General features: G+C 44.3%; 1 protein-coding gene across 4 annotated transcripts in view; it reads right to left on the reverse strand.

The window, feature by feature from the left end:
* The window catches only part of LOC131203860 (neurotrimin), a 449,992-nt gene that overhangs the window by 131,669 nt on the left and 297,884 nt on the right, over positions 1-20,439 (reverse strand). For all 4 annotated transcript variants that reach the window (XM_058194540.1, XM_058194542.1, XM_058194541.1 and 1 more), the window contains exon 3: positions 5,822-5,947. In XM_058194540.1, the coding sequence (XP_058050523.1) occupies positions 5,822-5,947 (126 nt within the window). The remainder of the gene's footprint in view (positions 1-5,821; positions 5,948-20,439) is intronic.

Genomic DNA, 20,439 nt, shown 5'->3' on the forward strand with positions numbered 1-20,439 from the left:
GTGGTCCCTATTTTTTCTACTTGCATTTTTACGTGCTTTTGAAACTGCTAGGTTGGCAGAAGCTGGGACAAGTACTGGGAGCTCACCCCATTACGCGGCACTAGGGATTTGAACCACTGAACTGCCAACCTTTCGATCAACAAGATCAATGTCTTAGCCACTGAGCCACCGTGTCTTCATGCTTAAGGCAGGACTAAAACTCAACGTATCCTGGTGATTGGTCCTAGGTCACTCAGCAGGCTTTCCTGCCTAAAGTGGAACTAGAACTCACAGTCTCCTGACGATTGTTCTAAGTCATCAGGCCAGGTCATCATTCTGAAGGTGGACCTTGAACTCACCGTCTCCTTGTTTCTGATGAAGCCTTCACCACTATACCAAACTGCCTGCCTCTCGGTACTATTTAGTGTCCCTTTTTGTCAGTTTCATTTCTCCCCAGGGGTCTAAAAAATGCAGCCCAACACATAATCAAAGTGATCAAAGCCATATACTAGCGAGACAAAATAATTTACTTTGCATAATAGGTCATTAACCTAGAAAACTGGTTGCAATATGCCACTATGTTAATTACTGAATAAAGCTTACTAAAACCCAACAAATAATCACTTAGGCATTCCAAGGGATTAGCGATATCAACTTCAGGGGATGGGGGACAGAAGAGAAAAGAGACAATTTAATTCTTTCGGCTCTATCTATTTGTGTACCCCAGGGTTTGCACTCATGTCTTTTTCTCTTTTAGTGATACACAACATGGGATGAGATCAGGAATAACAGTAGAGCAGGGGTGTCAAACTCGATTTCATTGAGGGCTGCATCAGGGTTGTGTTTGACCTCGGGGGGGGGGGAATGGGGTGGGTGTGGCCAGGGTGGGCATGGCCAGCTCAATGTCACTCGTGTCGGGGGTGCCTGTGGTGGTCCGAACACTTCTGCCAGCAAAAACAGGCCTCCAAGCTCCGTCATTGGCTGCGTCGGTCTCCTGCAACCCTCTTCCGGCGAAAGAGGCCTCCGAGCTCCTTTGTTGGCTGCGACGGCCTCCTGCAAACATCTTCCAGTGAAAACAGGCCTCCGACCTCCTTTGTTGGCTGCGACGGCCTCCTGCAAACATCTTCCAGTGAAAACAGGCCTCCGACCTCCTTTGTTGGCTGCGACGGCCTCCTGCAACCCTCTTCCGGTGAAAACAGGCCTCCGAACTCCGTCGTTGGCTGTGATGGCCTCCTGCAACCCTCTTCCGGCAAAAACGGAGCTCACCAGGGCTGCGTGCAGCCCACCTGACTTCCATTTTTGCTGGCAGTCACCACAGGACAATCCTTCGCTGTTTCCAAGGCAGCTACATCGGCCAGATCTAAGTACCCCGTGGGTCAGATCTGGTATCCTTTGCAACAAAACCTGTACTAATCTTTCAAACAGCAATATTATTCTAATTATTTAGAATTATTTAGGATTTGGAATGGAAACCTGCCTTTAATGAAAACACACTAGTTGTTACGATCCTGAAGCATTCTGAAATTTTGTTCATAACCTGCTACAGGTACACCGCTGCCGTGAAAACTTCATTTAGTAGAAATTTATCATGCTGGCACTAAGTAGAAGAATTCATGGTGGAATCCAGATGCTGCAAACATTTGGTTCTCCAATTCCAATGCACAAGCTATCCCTTCACCCTTTTGACAAATAGCTCAATCACATAACAGGTTTAACGGTATTGTGGGAAGATTGGATTTACCAGGTAATATGAAATTTAGAAACCATGCAAATTAAAATATATGTTCTCTTAGGGATGGATAGCTTATGCTATTTCTAGTTTGTCTCAGTTTCATGTGTGTTCAGTCATACTTTAATTCCATTTGCTGTTTTTTTTAAACCATATGAATATATATAAAGGTAAAGGTAAAGGTAAAGGTTTACCAAACAACTTGCACATATGTGCTAGTTGTTCCTGACTCTAGGGGGCGATGCTCATCTCCATTTCAAAGCCAAAGAGCCAGCACTGTCTGAAGACGTCTCTGTGGTCATGTGGCTGGCATGACTCAATGCCAAAGGCACACAGAACGCTGTTACCTTCCCACCAAAGGTGGTCCCTATTTTTCTATTTGCATTTTCTACGTACTTTCGAACTGCTAGGTTGGCAGAAGCTGGGGCAAATAACGGGAGCTTACCCTGTTAAGCAGCACTAGGGATTCGAACCGCTGAACTGCTGACCTTTCGATCAACAAGCTCAACATCTTAATTGCTGGGTTGACTTTCTTCCTTTCCTTGTCCTTGTATGTGCTACGTGTGTATATATTTTCCTTACAATTTTGAATCAAGAAATACTGTATCTTACAAATGTTGGAGGCATATAAAATGAAAAGTTAACCATATGCCTAGATGTGCAGTATGCCAACTACAATTTCAGACCATAAAACTCTCTAACAATCTGAGGTTTAATGGTGATTTTTGTCGGTTTGTTAAACATTCAGTTTAGCATAAAATCTTCAGGTTTTATTACAGGTCACATTAAGGTTTCAGTGATAACCCTGAATTGAGAGAATACGCATTGATGATTTAAGTTATTGCTTACAAAACAACTGCAATCCCCCCAAATCCCAAAGAAAAATCATTCTTTATCCTGCTTCTTCCTTTTATATGTAAAAAAATAATAATAATTACTGAACCAAATGTTACTATACACTTTTTCAATTGAAAATTATCTAACTATTTATCTTGCTAAGAGATTAACAATTTAGCGGCCCAAAGCAAAAAGAAGGAGGAGGAGGAGGAGGAGGAGGAGGAGGAGGAGGAGGAGGAGGAGGAGGAGGAGGAGGAGGAGGAGGAGGAGAAGGAGAAGGAGAAGAAGAAGAAGAAGAAGAAGAAGAAGAAGAAGAAGAAGAAGAAGAAGAAGAAGAAGAAGAAGAAGAAGAAGAAGAAGAAGAAGAAGAAGAAGAAGAAGAAGAAGCAAAGACTCTTACAGATTGCACAGAATATTATCTCCATCTAAAATACAGGGAATAACCCCAATTTTTGGTGAATTAATTAATTGTATTATTTTGTTTAATTCTTTAGTTATAGCATTCAGATTGTCAAAAGTATTTTTTTTTTAAAAAATGATATTTTCCAGATGTTTCAACCCCTCCAAAAAATTTTGTGGGGGGAGGCATAATTATGAGATAACTGCAATTCTTCTAGTGGTTAAATTTCATCAGTGGAAAAACTTCAAATAAAAGTCCTGCAAAGAAACTGCAAGAAATTTCCCCCATTGTCACAATGCCAGGTGTCATCGCCCATCTATTTACAACAATGATTGACTTTTCCAATGCTTCGCTTTAAAGACCATAGAAAAAGGCCTCCCTTGAAGGAAACAATATTATGTAATTATGTAAAAGTAAATTACATGGGAACTGAGTTGGCTTGCTGGCAGGGTTCTGACGGATGCCTTAATTAAATCATGAGCCTTGAACCAAGTTTCAAAAAAAAAAATCCAGTTATTTATTAGGAGCTTCATGTCGGCAGGTTCCAAGTGAAGCCAGCTCTGACCCCACATAATTTACACCCCAATCACAACCCTGTTTCCCCCCTCCCCCCAGGGTGCGTCATCAATCTCATTTGCAACAGAGCAATTTCATGGGTTATAGAGATGACTCCCCTCCTGCCGCTGTGGGTAACCCTGGGAGACAGCCTTGAGAGAGATATGTCTGGAATGTGCTTCTGTTTTTTGGCTGCCGTGCTGCTTCGTCAGTTTCCCATCCCTCTTGCCTATGGTAACTCAAGAGTAGGCCAGGGATGTTTTGCGAGTTGACAACGGAACCATTGGAATTGTGTGGCAGAAAGCTGAAGCAACAGTTTTGCAGAGAACTAGAGAATGTGACAGCAGAAATGCAGGAGAAGTGAAATATTTGTGAGAACAGAAGACACAATTATCAACGAATCTTTTAAGATTCATCTTTTGTTATGTAAACACTTTTGGAAGGCCTACTAAAATCCTATCAGTCTGAAATCATGTGGACAGGATGGAAAAAAAGATCCTCAGGTCAATCATTATTTGAGAGTGACTGTTTTGCCCTCTCAGAACACCTAAGCTCCACATGAATCCAGGCCGAAGCTACTCAAGAAAATTACCTAACTCTGCAGGTAAAACACTGATTAGCTTGCTCCTCTCCTCTTGGTTGCTTCAGTGTTTCCATAGCAGCTAAAACCTACACATAATGGAGACATCTGATTTCAACTCAAGGAAAGCTCTTGGAGAGAGAGGGGGAAAAAAAACTTGGGTGGATAACAGTGAATAAAACATTTTTGCAGAATGAAAAATTATACTAGTGGCAAGATCTGAAAGGGAAGCCCATCAGCTGAAGCTAAAGCCCATGGATGACAAACGAATCCTGTGCCACCAATTAGGTAGAGCTTCGGGTGAAGTTAGATGGGTTGTCAGAATGAGAAAATAAGTACAAGATGAAGACATGGCTCAAAATATCCCAGCCTTTTTTTCTGCTTCTTCCAAAAATCTTTCTCTATCTTATCCCATTCACTCAACAATTGTAACTTAGGCACTTAGATAGTGATAATCTGACTGAAAGCTGTCATTACGATACATGAAATTCATATACCTGGCTGGCCTTTTTCTCTTTCCTTCTTTTTGAGCTCAGAGACACAACAACAACAACAACAGTAGATTCCTTCCTGGTCTATTCCATTTTAGACTGTATGGTTGGGTAAATGCATCTTGTAAAACACACACACACACACACACACACACACACACACACACACACACAAATACACCCAACAGCAAACCTTATCAGAGGGAAAATAATCTCACCTTCTCAGTGGAGAAAACTGAGTTCAAGCACATCACAATTTTAAATGTTCAGTGGAATCCAGTTTTCCAATCGAAAATCAATTGATTGGTGAAATCAAATGACCGGAAAGCTGGCTTGCCTGGTTGCTATTTTTCCTCCTCCTCCTCCTCCTCCTCCTCCTCCTCCTCCTCCTCCTCCTCCTCCTCCTCCTCCTCCTCCTCCTCCTCCTCCTTCTTCTTTTTTTGTGGGGGGGAGGGACACAGTGACACTCTTGTGGAATGCAAACATTTGTTGCGAAGAAATTCCCCCATATTATTCAGTTCTGGGTGGACCAAAGTACTTTGTTCTCTCATTAAATATCAATTGTGTGTAGCAGAAGGGAACAAATACACTGAGACAGCCACAGATGTTCTACTTGCTGATGTTAATTGCCTTTATTATATCTTTTAGCTCAGCTATTATTTTGCATATATATATTTGCTTGGTGTATATTGGGATCTTAAGGGTGGGGGGCAGGGGTGAAATCCTCTAAGGTCTGCTACCGGTTCGGTAAGTCTGCTACCGAGTGCACTAAAAAAGGAACGTTTTGAAGCCTTCTGAGTCTGCAAAGGTAAGTAGAACAGCGAGGGGAAGGGGAATCCGCTGTGCCACATGATTTAGATTAGCTAGAAAGCAGGAAATCCAACGATTCTAGCTAATATAAATCATGCGTCACAGCTGATCGTCGCCCGGCTGATCGTTAGAAATACCGGTTCACCTGAACCGGTAGCATTTTTTACTACCGGTTCGCCTGAACTGGTCCAAAACGGTAGCATTTCACACCGGGGGGGGGGAGAGGAAAAAAATAAAGTAGAACCCATAACCTCTGCCTACCTCTGCACTAGGGAATTAATATCCATAGGCACAATGACTCCTCAGATCAAGAAATATGCTAAAATAAATAAAGCAAATAAGATTGGACATCTGGCCTCGAGGCACCCTACTACGTAAGGCAGCAACATTCCAACACCAGGATTTCGATAGGGAGGGAATCATTTAAAAGTTTATCTTACCTTTAGGTGAAATATGCCTCCAGTTGATTGTTGGATCTGGCCTTCCTGTAGCTATGCAGGTGAGACTTATGTTGCCACCTTCATTGATGGAGATGTCCGAAGAGATCTCAACAATCTTGGGAGGTACTGCAAGGACAAGGAAAGGAAGAAAGTCAACCCAAGAATTAAGACGCTGAGCTTGTTGATCGAAAGGTCAGCAGTTCAGCGGATCAAATCCCTAGTGCCACGTAATGGGGTGAGCTCCCGTTACTTGTCCCAGCTTCTGCCAACCTAGCAGTTCGAAAGTACGTAAAAAATACGTAAAAGTATGTAAAAAAAAAAAAAGCCACCGCATTCCCTTATAAACTCAAAGTATGTTTAGTTGGTTAATTGGATCAATTCAATTCAAACCTTTATTGTCAGAGTACAACATGTTTAGAATGAGATTGGCTGAGCCTCCCTTCATGTACCCCCCCACCAAACACAATACAGTAAAAGACAAAAAGAAAATCCTTAGCCCAGTGAATCCTGCTAACAAACACTCTGTCCTATTGTACAATGTGAACTTATTGCACATACCGCCGGCCCCGCAAGTCAATCGTGCTATGTTATTGTAGAGTTATTTTTCATTCAGGAGTCTGACAGCCCACAGATAAAAACTCATTCATGGATCAACTCATTCACAATGGATTGTATACCAATTATATTCTCTCAGATCAAAGAGTTTGGGAGAATACACCTAGCAGTGTCGATAAAACTCTCCTTATGAGAATATGGGCCAAGGACAGAAAAAAATCCCGTCTTTTTTTCAAAAAACCTTTATTAACATTTACAATCCTAAAATACAAGTAAAAATACATCTATAACAAAAGTACATCCATAGTAATTATACAATTCAACGTCATTCTGACGGTACATCGTTCTTAACTTTGTTCATCTATTCCCACATATTCCTACTTAATTGACATATTTAAACACATTTTATATCTTATGTGAAAGTTGGACCATAAGGAAGGCTGAGAGCCAAAGAATTGAGGCCTTTGAACTCTGGTGCTGGAGAAGACTCCTGCGAGTCCCTTGGACTGCAAGGCGAACAAACCAGTCAGTCCTAGAAGAGATCAACCCTGACTGCTCTTTAAAAGGCCAGATCCTGAAGATGAAACTTAAACACTTTGGCCACCTCATGAGAAGGAAGGACTCACTGGAGAAGAGCCTAATGCTGGGAAAGATGGAGGGCAAAAGAAGAACGGGATGACAGAGAATAAGGTGGCTGGATGGAGTCACTGAAGCAGTAGGCATGAACTTAAATGGACTCCAGAGGATGGTAGAGGATAGGAAGGCCTGGAGGAACGTTGTCCATGGGGTCACGATGGGTTGGACACGACTTTGCAACTAACAACAACAATCCATTGATTGAAAAAAATCCCATCTATCCTTCCTGTCTATATGTCCTTGGAATACTATTTCATCTGTCCCATCCTATATTTAACATTTTCTTTTCCATGAAGTTTTGGCATTTATACAGCTTTTCCCTCTTAGTCTAAAACCTTAGCAAATTTAAGTTCACATAGCCATGTCTTGTATACTTCATGACATTTATTTACCTGACATGGGAACCATTGCTTGAGAGATGCTCATATATTTGAATCTGTATTTTAATTATCAAATAGCAATAGCAATTGCACTTATATACCACTTCATAGTGCTTTACAGCCCTCTCTAAGTGGTTTACAGAGTCAGCCTCTTGCCCCCAGCAATCTGGGTACTCATTTTACTCACCTCGGAAGAATGGAAGGCTGAGTCAACCTTGAGCCTGGTGAGATTTGATCTGCCAAACTACTGGCAGCCAGTGGTCAGCAGAAGTAGCCTGCAGTACTGCAATCTAACCACTGCGCCACCGTGGCTCATTGTAGATGAACCTACAATGTCTGTCTGTCTGTCTGTCTGTCTGTCTGTCTGTCTGTCTGTCTGTCTATCTATCTATCTATCTATCTATCTATCTATCTATCTATCTATCTATCTATCTATCTATCTATATCTATCTAAACTATTATCTATCTACCTATCATCTATCTATCCATCTCTCATCATATCTATCTATCTATCTATCTATCTATCTATCTATCTATCTATCTATCTATCTATCTATCATCTACCTACCTACCTATCTATCTATCCAATGTTGGAGGAATCAAGAAACACAATATGAGTTAGCAACTGTTCAGTGCCAAAGCACATGAAGACAACACTGATTGATTGATTGATGAAATCAACAAAAGGCTAATAAAAAGAACAACAACAAAAGAACCAAGAAGTAGTAAACAAACTGGTGCCAAATCATTTTCAAACTCTACTACGTTTGCTAAAAAAATAAAAATAAATAATACTAGCCAACAGGAGTTATTTGGCAGGAATTTTGCCCCTGGATATGATTAAAAATTTGAAGTACAGAAACCAACTTCCAAGTTGAGCTGTGGTGGCACAGTGGTTAGAATGCAGTACTGCAGATACTTCTGCTGACTGCTAGCTGCCAGCAATTCGAATCTCACCAGGCTCAAGGTTGATTCAGCCTTCCATCCTTCCGAGATGGGTAAAATGAGGACCCAGATTGTTGGGGGCAAGATGCTGACTCCATAAACCGCTTAGAGAGGGCTGTAAAAGCACTGTAAAGCGTTATATAAGTCTTAAATGCTTTTGCTAAGTGGGAAGGAAGGAAGGAAGGAAGGAAGGAAGGAAGGAAGGAAGGAAGGAAGGAAGGAAGGAAGGAAGGAAGGACTGTGCTGATACAGTGGTTAGAATGCACTATTGCAGACTAACTCACAACCTACTGCTAGCAGTTCAATTCTCACCGGCTCAAGGTTGACTCAGCCTTCTATCCTTCCGAGGCTGGTAAAATGAGGACCTAGATTGTTGGGGGCAAGAGGCTGACTCTGTAAACTGCTTAGAGAGGGCTGTAAAGCACTGTGAAGCGGTATATAAGTCTAAGTGCTATTGCTATTGTATTTTTCTCAATATTTTTCCCTACTTTTATTTGTACAAAGTTAAGCGGTTCAAGTGAAGCTTATGACCACTCAGAGAAAATCCACAGATTTCGCAGATCAGCCCCCCAAAAAGAAGGATCCTCCATATTTAATATTTTGGAATATAATATTTAATATTTTGGAATTTTGGAATTTAATATTTTGGAATCTGTTTTCCGCAATTCCTTCCCTATGGCCCATCCATGTGCCAGTCACCTTTCCAGTCTTTTTTTAACAAAGAAGCTGGATAAATGTAGAACGGACACAGCAGCTTTGCATTCATTGCCTTTGACACAAAGTAAGTAATTTATTGATCTGTAAAACACTCGGAGACGCTCAAGAAAGGATTATGTCATGCCAACACTTGGCAATAAAATAAAAAATGATGGACTTTTCTGCGAACATGAAAGGTGATTTAAGGTTTGTAGCTGGAAGTGTAGTTAAAGTACATTTTAAGTGGAAATCAAGGTAAGTAATGAATTACCCTATGTCTGGAAAGGCTATTGGGAGTTCATTTTCTTGGCTTCTGACTCAAGAGCTAATATTCTAACGGTACGCTAGAGAACCGCAAAGGACCAAGCTAGTAGAATGGGCATTCTACTAGGGGATGGGGCAAAAATATTTAGACATGAATATTGGTTTGTGGTGACACCTGACTCCATTGCAAGGTAGCCAAAGAATAACTCTTAAAACAGTAGGATATGAAATATAGGTCCCAGTGTGACTTTATGGAAGTTGATGTAGAACAGGAGTCAGCAACCCACGGCTCTGGAGCCGCATGTGGCTCTTTCATCCCTCTGCTGCGGCTCCCTGTCGCCACCACAATTTTGAGAGGAGCTTCCGGTTATGGGGAGGAAAAGCACGGCGCACCAGGAAGTGACTCTATGGCAAGGGGCGGGTTTTCTGGTCAGCATCCACAACTGATAGGGCTTTCAATTAGGACAGGTAGAAGAAAAAGGATGCTGCGCTAGGTGGAGACTCAATGGTGGGGGAACCGGACTTCCAGTCGGCAGAGGAAAAAGGATGCCACTCTAGGAGGAGACTCTATGGTGGGGGAACCGGACTTCTAGTCAGCAGAGGAAAAAGGATGCCATGATAGGAAGAGACTCTGTGGTGGGGGAACTGGACTTCCAGTCAGCAGAGGAAAAAGGATGCCATGCTAGGAGGAGACTCTATGGTGGGGGAACCGGACTTCTAGTCAGCAGAGGAAAAAGGATGCCATGATAGGAAGAGACTCTGTGGTGGGGAACCGGACTTCTGGTCAGCTCCAGAATTGAACGGGGGGTTTCTGGTTTAGGATCTTTGTGGCTCTTTGAGTGTTTAAGGTTGCCGGCCCCTGATGTAGAAGGTCCACAATTGTATACATGGAACAAATAAGAGCTTTTGAAGAAAGACAAAAAAAAGAAACTTCTACAATCTTGAAGACCAACTGCTGTATTAGTGTGCAAGCTTTGCTTCGTGCATCTGAGGAATTATGAGCCATAAAAACCCATGCAAGGGTAAATTTGTTTTGAAGATCTCCAAGGCGTTGTGCTCATCACAGACGGACATAGATTGGGGCAACTGTAGGAACAGGGCAACCTAACTTGGTAGGTTCACAGCTAGAAGAACAGAAGCAAAGGTGGACCCAGTACTGTAGGTGAAATAAAGATCTGAGGATAAAAGGAATTACTGGATTATTTCTGCCTTCCTCTTACAGAACACTGGAAAATGAAAGTCCTTGGAGCCAGCTGGAGTTAGCACCTTAACGAAAGGTCTTGCAGGATAAGGAATTCCTCTATAGGTTCAAAGAGATTAACATCTGGACTCCTAGGAAAATGTTCGGCCTCTGCTAAACAGCTTTTAAAGTTGTCGGAAAATACAATCCTTGGCTGGGTTATCTTCATTTGTATGTGATGGCACAGTGGTTAGAATCAGTGGTGAAATTCAATTTTTTTAACTACCAGTTCTTTGGGCGTGGCTTGGTGGGTATGGTGTGGCTTGGTGGGTGCAGCAGGGGAAGGATATTGCAAAACGTCCATTCCCACCCCACTCTGGGGCCAGCCAGCCAGAGGTGGTATTTGCCAGTTCTCCGAACTACCCAAAATTTCCACAGCCAGTTCTCCAGAACCTGTCAGAACCTGCTGGATTTCACCCTTGGTTAGAATGCAGTATAACTCTGCCCACAACCAAGAGTTCGATCCTGACCAGCTCAAGATTGACTCAGCGTTCCATCCTTCTGAGGTCAGTAAAATGAGGACCCAGATTATTGGGAGCAATATGCTGACATTGCAAACTACCCAGAGAATGCTGTAAAGCATTATGGAGTGGTAGATAAGTCTAAGTGCTATTGCCGTGGTGGTGCAGTGGTTAGAATGCAGTACTGCAGGCTACTTCTACTGACTGCCAACTGACTGCAGTTTGGCAGTTCGAGTCTTGCCAGCTGAAGGTTAACTCAGGCCTTCCATCCTTCTGAGGTGGGTAAATGAGGACCCAGATTGTTGGGGGCAAGATGCTGACTCCGTAAACCACTTAGAGAGGGCTGCAAAGCACCATGTAGTGGTATATAAATCTAAGTGCTATTGCTATTGCTATTACTTCAGCTACACATCTACGAGATTTTCACCCTGTAACCTTTCCTTGTATGTAGGTCAGCTGCATATACAATCCTCTGTTTCATGAACAGAAATACTATTGTACCTGACTCTGACCTGTTCCAGTTTGATCAATGCTACAATTCCCTTTCAGTTTGTAAATTCTTTAATACTGCTCTCAGACAGAAATAGGACAATAAGATGTTGTTGTTTTTGTTTTCAGATCCCTTGTGGGATCTAAAGGAATAAATGTATAGATCGGTCTACATTTAGAATGAGTCACATGTTAGCAGCTAGAAAACTGTAGCTGATCACAAAGAGCTAAGTAGGATTGGATTTGGTTAATCCTTTCATGTGAGATCGTCAGGAAATCCCAGGGCTGCAGGCTAAGCTGGGAGGTTGAAAAAAGACGTAATAGAAGAAAGCAATGGTGAGAAAACAACATGGAGCTACTGACATCAATCCCAAGGCAACATGACCAACATCCAATTTGTACCAAAGGCCCATAAAATAATAACGATAATAATAATGGTAATAGCAATACCACTTAGACTTATATACCGCTTTACAGTGGTTTGCAGCCCCCTCTAAGCAGTTTACAGAGTCAGCATCCTGCCTCCCCCAACAATCTGGGTCCTCATTTTACTCACCTCAGAAGGATGGAAGGCTGCATCAACCTTGAGGTTTGAACTGCCAAATTGCAAGAAGCCGGCAGTCAGCAGAAGTAGCCTGCAGTACTGCACTCTAACCACTGCGCCACCGTGGCTCATAATTTTCATGCGTGTAGAAATTTTCATATGTGGTTTCCATATTATAACCAAATCTTTCCCTAATATATGCACATCGTTCTCCCAAATCAATGCAACTTGGTAACAAGCAGAAAGGTCGGCAGTTCAGCGCTTGGAATTTCTAATACAGGTCTCCTGCGTGAGCAGGGGGTTGGACTAGATGATCGCCAAGGTCCCTTCCAACTCTGTTACTGTTAACCTTTGAAAGGAACACGTTGGTTCAAGTGGTTAGGATGCTGGGTTGGAGATTATCAAGTCTGTGTTCGAGATCCGAGAGTTTTCACGTGGTGGGGTTGAGCTCTCATCCTTCACTCCAGCTGGGACATGAAAGGAGCCCACAACTGGGCATCCCCAGGGCAATGGGGATGTCACCAGCTAAACCTTTGAACCCAGAAGCACTTTAGTGCTTCCGGCATGACTGCAGCAACCAACCTTTGAAGGCCACCAGCGCTGAAGTGGCAAATTCTCTTTCAGCCAATTGTGCTAAGTGTTTGTAAAGAAATCTTCCCTTAAAATCTCTTCCACCAATTTTGGTTAATTTTGCAGATGTTAAGAGTTGTCTAAAGATTTGCTGCACTTCTAAAAACGTTGAGCTCCCCCTATCTATTGTTTTCTCTGTCTTGCATGTGTGTGTGTGTGTGTGTGTGTGTGTGCACGTGTGCGCATGATGCTCTTTGGGTAAATGAAATCTTTGGTGCGATAACTACTTTGATAGAAAAATAAACGCTGCTTGTTTCATGCCTTATCCAGCAGAATTTATTTTGCTCCGTGGGCTCCCAGTTATTGTCAGGATAGGACAAAATAATACACCGGTATCTCCAAGTTTATACATGATCTAATTTTGTCTTTCACTCTTGCGCGGAATGATTACCTTCCATACAATATTTTTACCGTTCTCGCTCATGTAGCTGAGAGTAGTTTAAAAACTAAATCAGTGTGTCCTGAACTCTCATCAACATAGATTACGGTCCCCACATTAATCAACTATGTTTCCTGATTGAACCAATTCAGAGTTACAGCCTTAATTGATACAATTTGCATCTGAAGGAAAATAGAAGTTGGGGGAGAGCTGTTTTATTGCCTTATAATTACAGGTGTCCTGTGTTTAATGGGATAGTTACTTTAAAAGAGCAGCAGCCCACGCGATCCTTCAGCAGCTGGAGAATCACATTGCCCTTCAAAGGATGCGGATATGAGATTGCTATCCTCTCTCAAAAGAAATACAGCCGTGACCTTCACACTCTGCATGGTTAATTTGCTGTACATCCATGTGATTTTTGTTATGACCCAGGTCGCCTAGGTTGATTTCGATACAGTTCTTTATTGCTCTGCTAATTCCACAACAAACGGCCCTATAACAGCTGGTAAAGTTCCACCCCAAACTTCTCTGAAGACAGCCAGTGCAGCACAGTTCTGTTGTAGCCTGTCAGCTGCCGGCCCCTCCAGCAGCCGAATCAGAGGAGAAGGAGGCGTGGGAGTCAGAGTCAGCAGCAAGGAAACCTGAGAGCTCTGAGAGGGAAGAGGGAATATACCTGGCTGTTGTGTCTCGCTCGCTTTCCCTGCAGCCGGGCCCCTCTTATCTCCTTCCTAACGCTGAGGAATGTCCTGGCATGCCTCCAGGCCCCAGCCCTGGCACCATGCCCAGACAGGCCGAACAAGACAAAGGGCCTGAAGTGCTTCCAGCCCCCAGCCCTGGCTCCATGCCCAGGCAAACGGAGCAACTAGACCCTCCCCCTCCCCCACAGCATGTGAGCCTGAGGAAGGTCAATTACCAACAGCTGGAGCCTGGAGAGATCCTCGCTTCAGGAGAATTGATAGGCGGCGGCAGCAGAAGGAAGGAGGGCAGGCCTGGATAATTTTCATGCGTGTAGAAATTTTCATATGTGGTTTCCATATTATAACCAAATCTTTCCCTAATATATGCACATCGTTTTCCCAAATCAATGCAACTTGGTAACAAGCAGAAAGGTCGGCAGTTCAGCTTGGAATTTCTAATACAGGTCTCCTGCGTGAGCAGGGGGTTGGACTAGATGATCGCCAAGGTCCCTTCCAACTCTGTTACTGTTAACCTTTGAAAGGAACACGTTGGTTCAAGTGGTTAGGATGCTGGGTTGGAGATTATCAAGTCTGTGTTCGAGATCCGAGAGTTTTCACGTGGTGGGGTTGAGCTCTCATCCTTCACTCCAGCTGGGACATGAAAGGAGCCCCCAACTGGGCATCCCCAGGGCAATGGTGATGTCACCAGCTAATCCTTTGAACCCAGAAGCACTTTAATGCTTCCGACATGACTGTAGCAACCAACCTTTGAAGGCCACCAGCGCTGAAGTGGCAAATTCTCTTTCAGCCAATTGCGCTAAGTGTTTGTAAAGAAATCTTCCCTTAAAATCTCTTCCACCAATTTTGGTTAATTTTGCTGATGTTAAGAGTTGTCTAAAGATTTGCTGCACTTCTAAAAACATTGAGCTCCCCCTATCTATTGTTTTCTCTGTCTTGCATGTGTGTGTGTGTGTGTGTGTGTGTGTGTGTGTGTGTGTGTGTGTGTGCACGTGTGCGCATGATGCTCTTTGGGTAAATGAAATCTTTGGTGCGATAACTACTTTGATAGAAAAATAAACGCTGCTTGTTTCATGCCTTATCCAGCAGAATTTATTTTGCTCCGTGGGCTCCCAGTTATTGTCAGGATAGGACAAAATAATACACCGGTACCTCCAAGTTTAGCCATGATCTAATGTTGTCTTTCACTCTTGCGCGGAATGATTACCTTCCATACAATATTTTTACCGTTCTCGCTCATGTAGCTGAGAGTAGTTTAAAAACTAAATCAGTGTGTCCTGAACTCTCATCAACATAGATTACGGTCCCCACATTAATCAACTATGTTTCCTGATTGAACCAATTCAGAGTTACAGCCTTAATTGATACAATTTGCATCTGAAGGAAAATAGAAGTTGGGGGAGAGCTGTTTTATTGCCTTATAATTACAGGTGTCCTGTGTTTAATGGGATAGTTACTTTAAAAGAGCAGCAGCCCACGCGATCCTTCAGCAGCTGGAGAATCACATTGCCCTTCAAAGGATGCAGATATGAGATTGCTATCCTCTCTCAAAAGAAATACAGCCGTGACCTTCACACTCTGCATGGTTAATTTGCTGTACAGCCATGTGATTTTTGTTATGACCCAGGTCGCCTAGGTTGATTTCGATACAGTCCTTTATTGCTCTGCTAATTCCACGACAAACGGCCCTATAACAGCTGGTAAAGTTCCACCCCAAACTTCTCTGAAGACAGCCAGTGCAGCACAGTTCTGTTGTAGCCTGTCAGCTGCCGGCCCCTCCAGCAGCCGAATCAGAGGAGAAGGAGGCGTGGGAGTCAGAATCAGCAGCAAGGAAACCTGAGAGCTCTGAGAGGGAAGAGGGAATATACCTGGCTGTTGTGTCTCGCTCGCTTTCCCTGCAGCCGGGCCCCTCTTATCTCCTTCCTAACGCTGAGGAATGTCCTGGCATGCCTCCAGGCCCCAGCCCTGGCACCATGCCCAGACAGGCCGAACAAGACAAAGGGCCTGAAGTGCCTCCAGCCCCCAGCCCTGGCTCCATGCCCAGGCAAACGGAGCAACTAGACCCCTCCCCCTCCCCCACAGCATGTGAGCCTGAGGAAGGTCAATTACCAACAGCTGGAGCCTGGAGAGATCCTCGCTTCAGGAGAATTGATAGGCGGCGGCAGCAGAAGGAAGGGAGGGGCAGGCCTGGATAAGTGCTGAGTCATGGAGCCACACCCCATGGCCTATATAAAGAATCTGCTGTCTGGCATTCTCTGAGTCAGGCAAAGTCTACCTTGGATTGCTGAAGTCACTTCCTGGTCTCCTGCCTGCCTTGAGAAATTTGCTAGCACTTTGGCAGAGCTGCAGAGGCACACCTGATACGGACTTCCCCGACCCGTCTGTCAGCGGAGGAGTGGGACACGACACTGGCAGAGAGAGAGAGTGTCGTGTCCCACTCCTCCTCCGACGGCCGGGTCTGGGAAGTCTGTATCAAGCGCGGCCACGAAGCCCCTGCAGCTTTGCCAAATTCCTGTCAGAGTTCTCAGGGCAGGCAGGAATCCAAGGTGTGACTTCAGCAACCAGATGAGACTTTGCCTGACTCAAGGAATGCCAAAAAGCAGATCCTTTATATAGGCCATGGGGTGTGGCTCCATGACTCAGCACTTATCCAGGCCTGCCCCTACTTCCTTTTGCTGACGTCGCCTCTCCATTCTCCGGAAGCGGGGATCTGCCCACCTTTCGTCCTCCTGCTCAACTGCCGGCAATTCCAGCTAGTGGCCGGCCTTGCGCTCACACACTGTAGGGAGGTTTGTTTGCTCAGTCTGTCTGGGCACGGTGCCAGGGCTGGGGGCGGGAGGCATGCCAGGCCATTCTTCTTCACTATCAGTCTCTGGCTCAGATAGCAGGAGATGGGAGGGGCCCGGCTGCGGAGAGGAGGGCAGGCGAGGCACAACAGAGAGACAGAGGCAGAGCATGGGCCATCCATCAGCCCTCAGATGGAGACTCAACAGCTCTCAGGTCTGGAGGTGGCTGATGAGGAAGAGGAAGAACAGCTGGATCCAGTGCCTGATGCAGGTATGTGCAGAAGGCAGAGGAGAGGAGAGCAGTGGAAATCTATGGGCTGGTCCTTGGGACAGAAGTGCCACCGCTGCTAGCGAATCCCCACCCTAGTTCTGGGGATACAAGTCAGGGGGCAGAGATGAATAGATGTTTTATTAAATTTTAATTGGGGTTATTTATTAATTCTAGGGTTTTAAATTTTTAAATGTCGGCCACTTTTGTAATATGCTTTGTTTTAAATTTCTGTTTTAAATGTGTATATGGTGTGTTTTTATCCTTTGGCTGTACACCGCCCTGAGTGAGTCCCTTGGGAGAAGGGCGGTATAAAAATCTAATAAAATAAATAAATAAATAAATGTGACAGACAACTATTCATCTCCTGGCTGGATGGACTTGTTAGCCTGTGATGAGAGAGAAACTTTTTGCTGGGGCTCCTGGCGCTTCTAATAAAGGAATCTTTGAGTTAACTTCAGAGGGTTTGTCGTGTTTGAGGAGCTGGGTCAGAACACAGTCCCACAAAGAAAAAGCCAAGAATCACCAAAGCCAATTCACAAAGGCAGAGAGGAAGTCCAAAAAACAAGGTGCAAGTCCACAAGGCAAGGTCTGTTAAGTCATGCAGAAGATTCAAGATCTACAAGGGGAGGTCCGGAGTCCACAAGGCAGAAACACGATTCAAAGCAAACCAAAGCAAAACAATTGTCCCCAACAAAGACACCCTCCCCCAGCTTCTGCTTAAATCAACTCAAGCCAGGTGTTCCTCGTGAGGAGGGGTGGGGTGGCCTCATTGCCAGTAGCCATGCAGATCTTCTTTGAGCTTGCCTCCGCTCCACGCTCCATGCCATCTGGTTGAGTGTGGGAGGGAGCTGTTCCTTGACAGAAGGGATCTGCTGCCTCTCATCATCACGGACTGTCTGAGCTGATTTTCCCCTGTGTTTGTGAGGGCAGGCAGCTCCTTATCTGTTCAATCATCTCTCCCGACGCTGGAGAGGCCTAGGGCAGCATCGCCCTAAGCTACTGGGCTCTCCAGACATTCCAGTTGGATGGTGTTCTGACCCGGCTCCCAAACACGACAAGCTCTCTGTACTTAAACAAATGTTCTCTGTATTAGGAGTGCCAGCAGCCCCGGCAAAAAATCTCTCTCTCACAGCAGGCTAAAAAGTCTGTCCAGCAGGGAGATGAAGAGTTGTCTGCCACATCTATTCATCTCCACCCCCTGCCTTTTATCCCCGGAGCTAGGGTGGCGCTTCGCTAGCAGCGGTGGCTCTTCCATCCCAAGGATCGGCCCATAGATTTCCACTGCTCTCCTCTCCTCTGCCTTCTGCTCATCCACGTGTCAGGCACTGGACCCAGCTGTTCCTCCTCTTCCTCATCAGCCACCTCCAGACCTGGGGGCCGTTGACTCTCCATCTGAGGGCTGATGGATGGCCCAATCTCCACCTCGTCTCTACCTTTGACAGCTCCATTTCCATTTCCCCCTCGGAGCTCTCAGATTGCCTTGAAGCTGGCCCTAACTCCCATGCCACCCCTGGGCCAGTGCAGGGGTGAAATCCAGCAGGTTATGACAGGTTCTGGAGAACCAGTAGTGGAAATTTTGAGCAGTTCAGAAAACCAGCAAATACCACCTCTGGCTGGCCCCAGAGTGGGGTGGGAATGGAGATTTTGCAATATCCTTCCCCCAGGAGTGGGGAAGGAATGTGGATTTTGCAGTATACTTCCTCTGCCACGCCCACCAAGCCACGCCCATAGAACTCGTAGTAAATGAATTTGGATTTCACTACTGGGCCAGCGGCTGAGAGGTCACAACAGATGGTCCTGGTTCCAACTTCTCCTCCTCCTTTGAAATGGGATCCAATGGGGCCATGACAGATTTTTTTAAAAAAAAAAAATAAAGCCCATCTCAAAAACTTAACCCGAATCACAGAAAGCACAGGAGAAGAATCAAAAGAATGGCACAATTTTGATGCACAAAAAAGGATGGAATTAAGGTTCCGGCTTTCATGCCAAAATTATTTAAGCTCTCCTTTCCTCCCTTCCCTGATCTTTGCTTGAAAAGGTGCCGAAGAAATGTCAGCTGTGATAATCAATTAATTATTATGAACTGGCCATCACTGGGTCCCATTCAACCCATGCCGAGATGGGGAACTTGAAAAGGTTTGCATCAATCAATGTCAAAAGTGAAGAAGGAATAGTGACACTGGGCCAACGTGGTAAAGGAAAAAGAGCGACAGAAACGAAACCTGCCACGAGTTACCCTTTTAATTTAAACACGGGAGCCTAGGATGTAACATGACAGTTATTATATGCTAATTAAAATGCTTGAATAATTAATCAAATGAATTATTTAAAACGCCTTCCCTGCAATGTAAGAGGTATTAATAGGAGATGTCTACAATGCAAGGGGAACAAGAAGCATAATAACAAGTGCTAATCAATATCAACCAGGTGATGTTTAAAAAAAACCGAGCTGTGATCTTGGCCCGGCGACATCAAAGATGTTCTATTGAGATGCTGCCATTTCTGAAGAGCAGGTGGGAGAAGTGTGAACCCCTGAGTTGAAGCAGGAAAATAGAAAGGGAAACTTTCCAGTGGGGTGATGGGTGGAAGCTATCCATCCATCTATCCAGCTGTCCCTTTGGGGAATTCCTGCCTGCCCTACAATTTGGGTTTTCTCCATGTGTCTCTTGCTCGGAGCTGATTAAACATGGCAGCCATGTAGCAGGCTGCTCTAGTGACAAAAGCAGAGATTTCCCCAGAGTGGAACGTGATGTTGGGTTGTTTTTTTCTTCATCTTTAGATCTCATTTACTTCTCTGTGAAAAGGATAGCAACACATCCTTTGTTTTGTTCAAAGTTGATTATTGTCCTTTAGGTTGGGGCTCAGCCAGTGGCGGGTTCTAACCGGTTTTACCACCAGTTTGCTTCGTACACGCGCTTTGCACGCGATCGCATTTGCTTTGCGCAAGCGCGTTTAATCCGCCGCGAATTGAAAACATATTTGTGTGTTCGTGTGGGGCTTTCTTAAATTGTCTAGATTTCGAATTTAAATTCTATTTAAGTTTTAAATTGGAGTTTTTAGATTTTTAAATATTTTAATCTTTCGGCCAAATTGTATAATAAGTTTTTTAATTTACTTTTAATTGTACATTGTTTATTTTTATCTTGGCTGTACACCGCCCTGAGTCCTTCGGGAGAAGGGCGGTCTAGAAATCTAATAAAATAAATAAATAAATAAATAAATAATAAAAATACAGCTGAGGCATGACAATCCACTCTGCTACACCTTCAGCTGGGCTAAAAACAAAGGAATAAAGGTACGTATAGCACGGGGGTGGGCGAGAGGGCCCAACTGATGAGTGGAGCGAACCGGTTTGCTCACACATCAAAATTTGCACTACCGGCTTTCCCGAACCGGGGAGAACCAGTAGCAACCTACCATTGGGATCAGCAGATAACGGTCCCTGGCACTCTTCACCCCTACAGAGAAGTTCTAAAACTTTGGGCTCCAGATTGGTGATACATGTTCCAAATCAAAGGATTTCAAGGGATTGAAGAGCATGTGGCGGGCGAAAACTGTGTCTCAAGACTTGGCAGAGGTGCTGCTAATCTGACTCATGTCTATGGACCTTTGCTGAAAGAAATAAGGCAGGGGTGTCAAATTCAAAG

Source organism: Ahaetulla prasina, chromosome 9, assembly GCF_028640845.1.
Source record: "Ahaetulla prasina isolate Xishuangbanna chromosome 9, ASM2864084v1, whole genome shotgun sequence".
Lineage (NCBI taxonomy): Eukaryota > Metazoa > Chordata > Lepidosauria > Squamata > Colubridae > Ahaetulla > Ahaetulla prasina.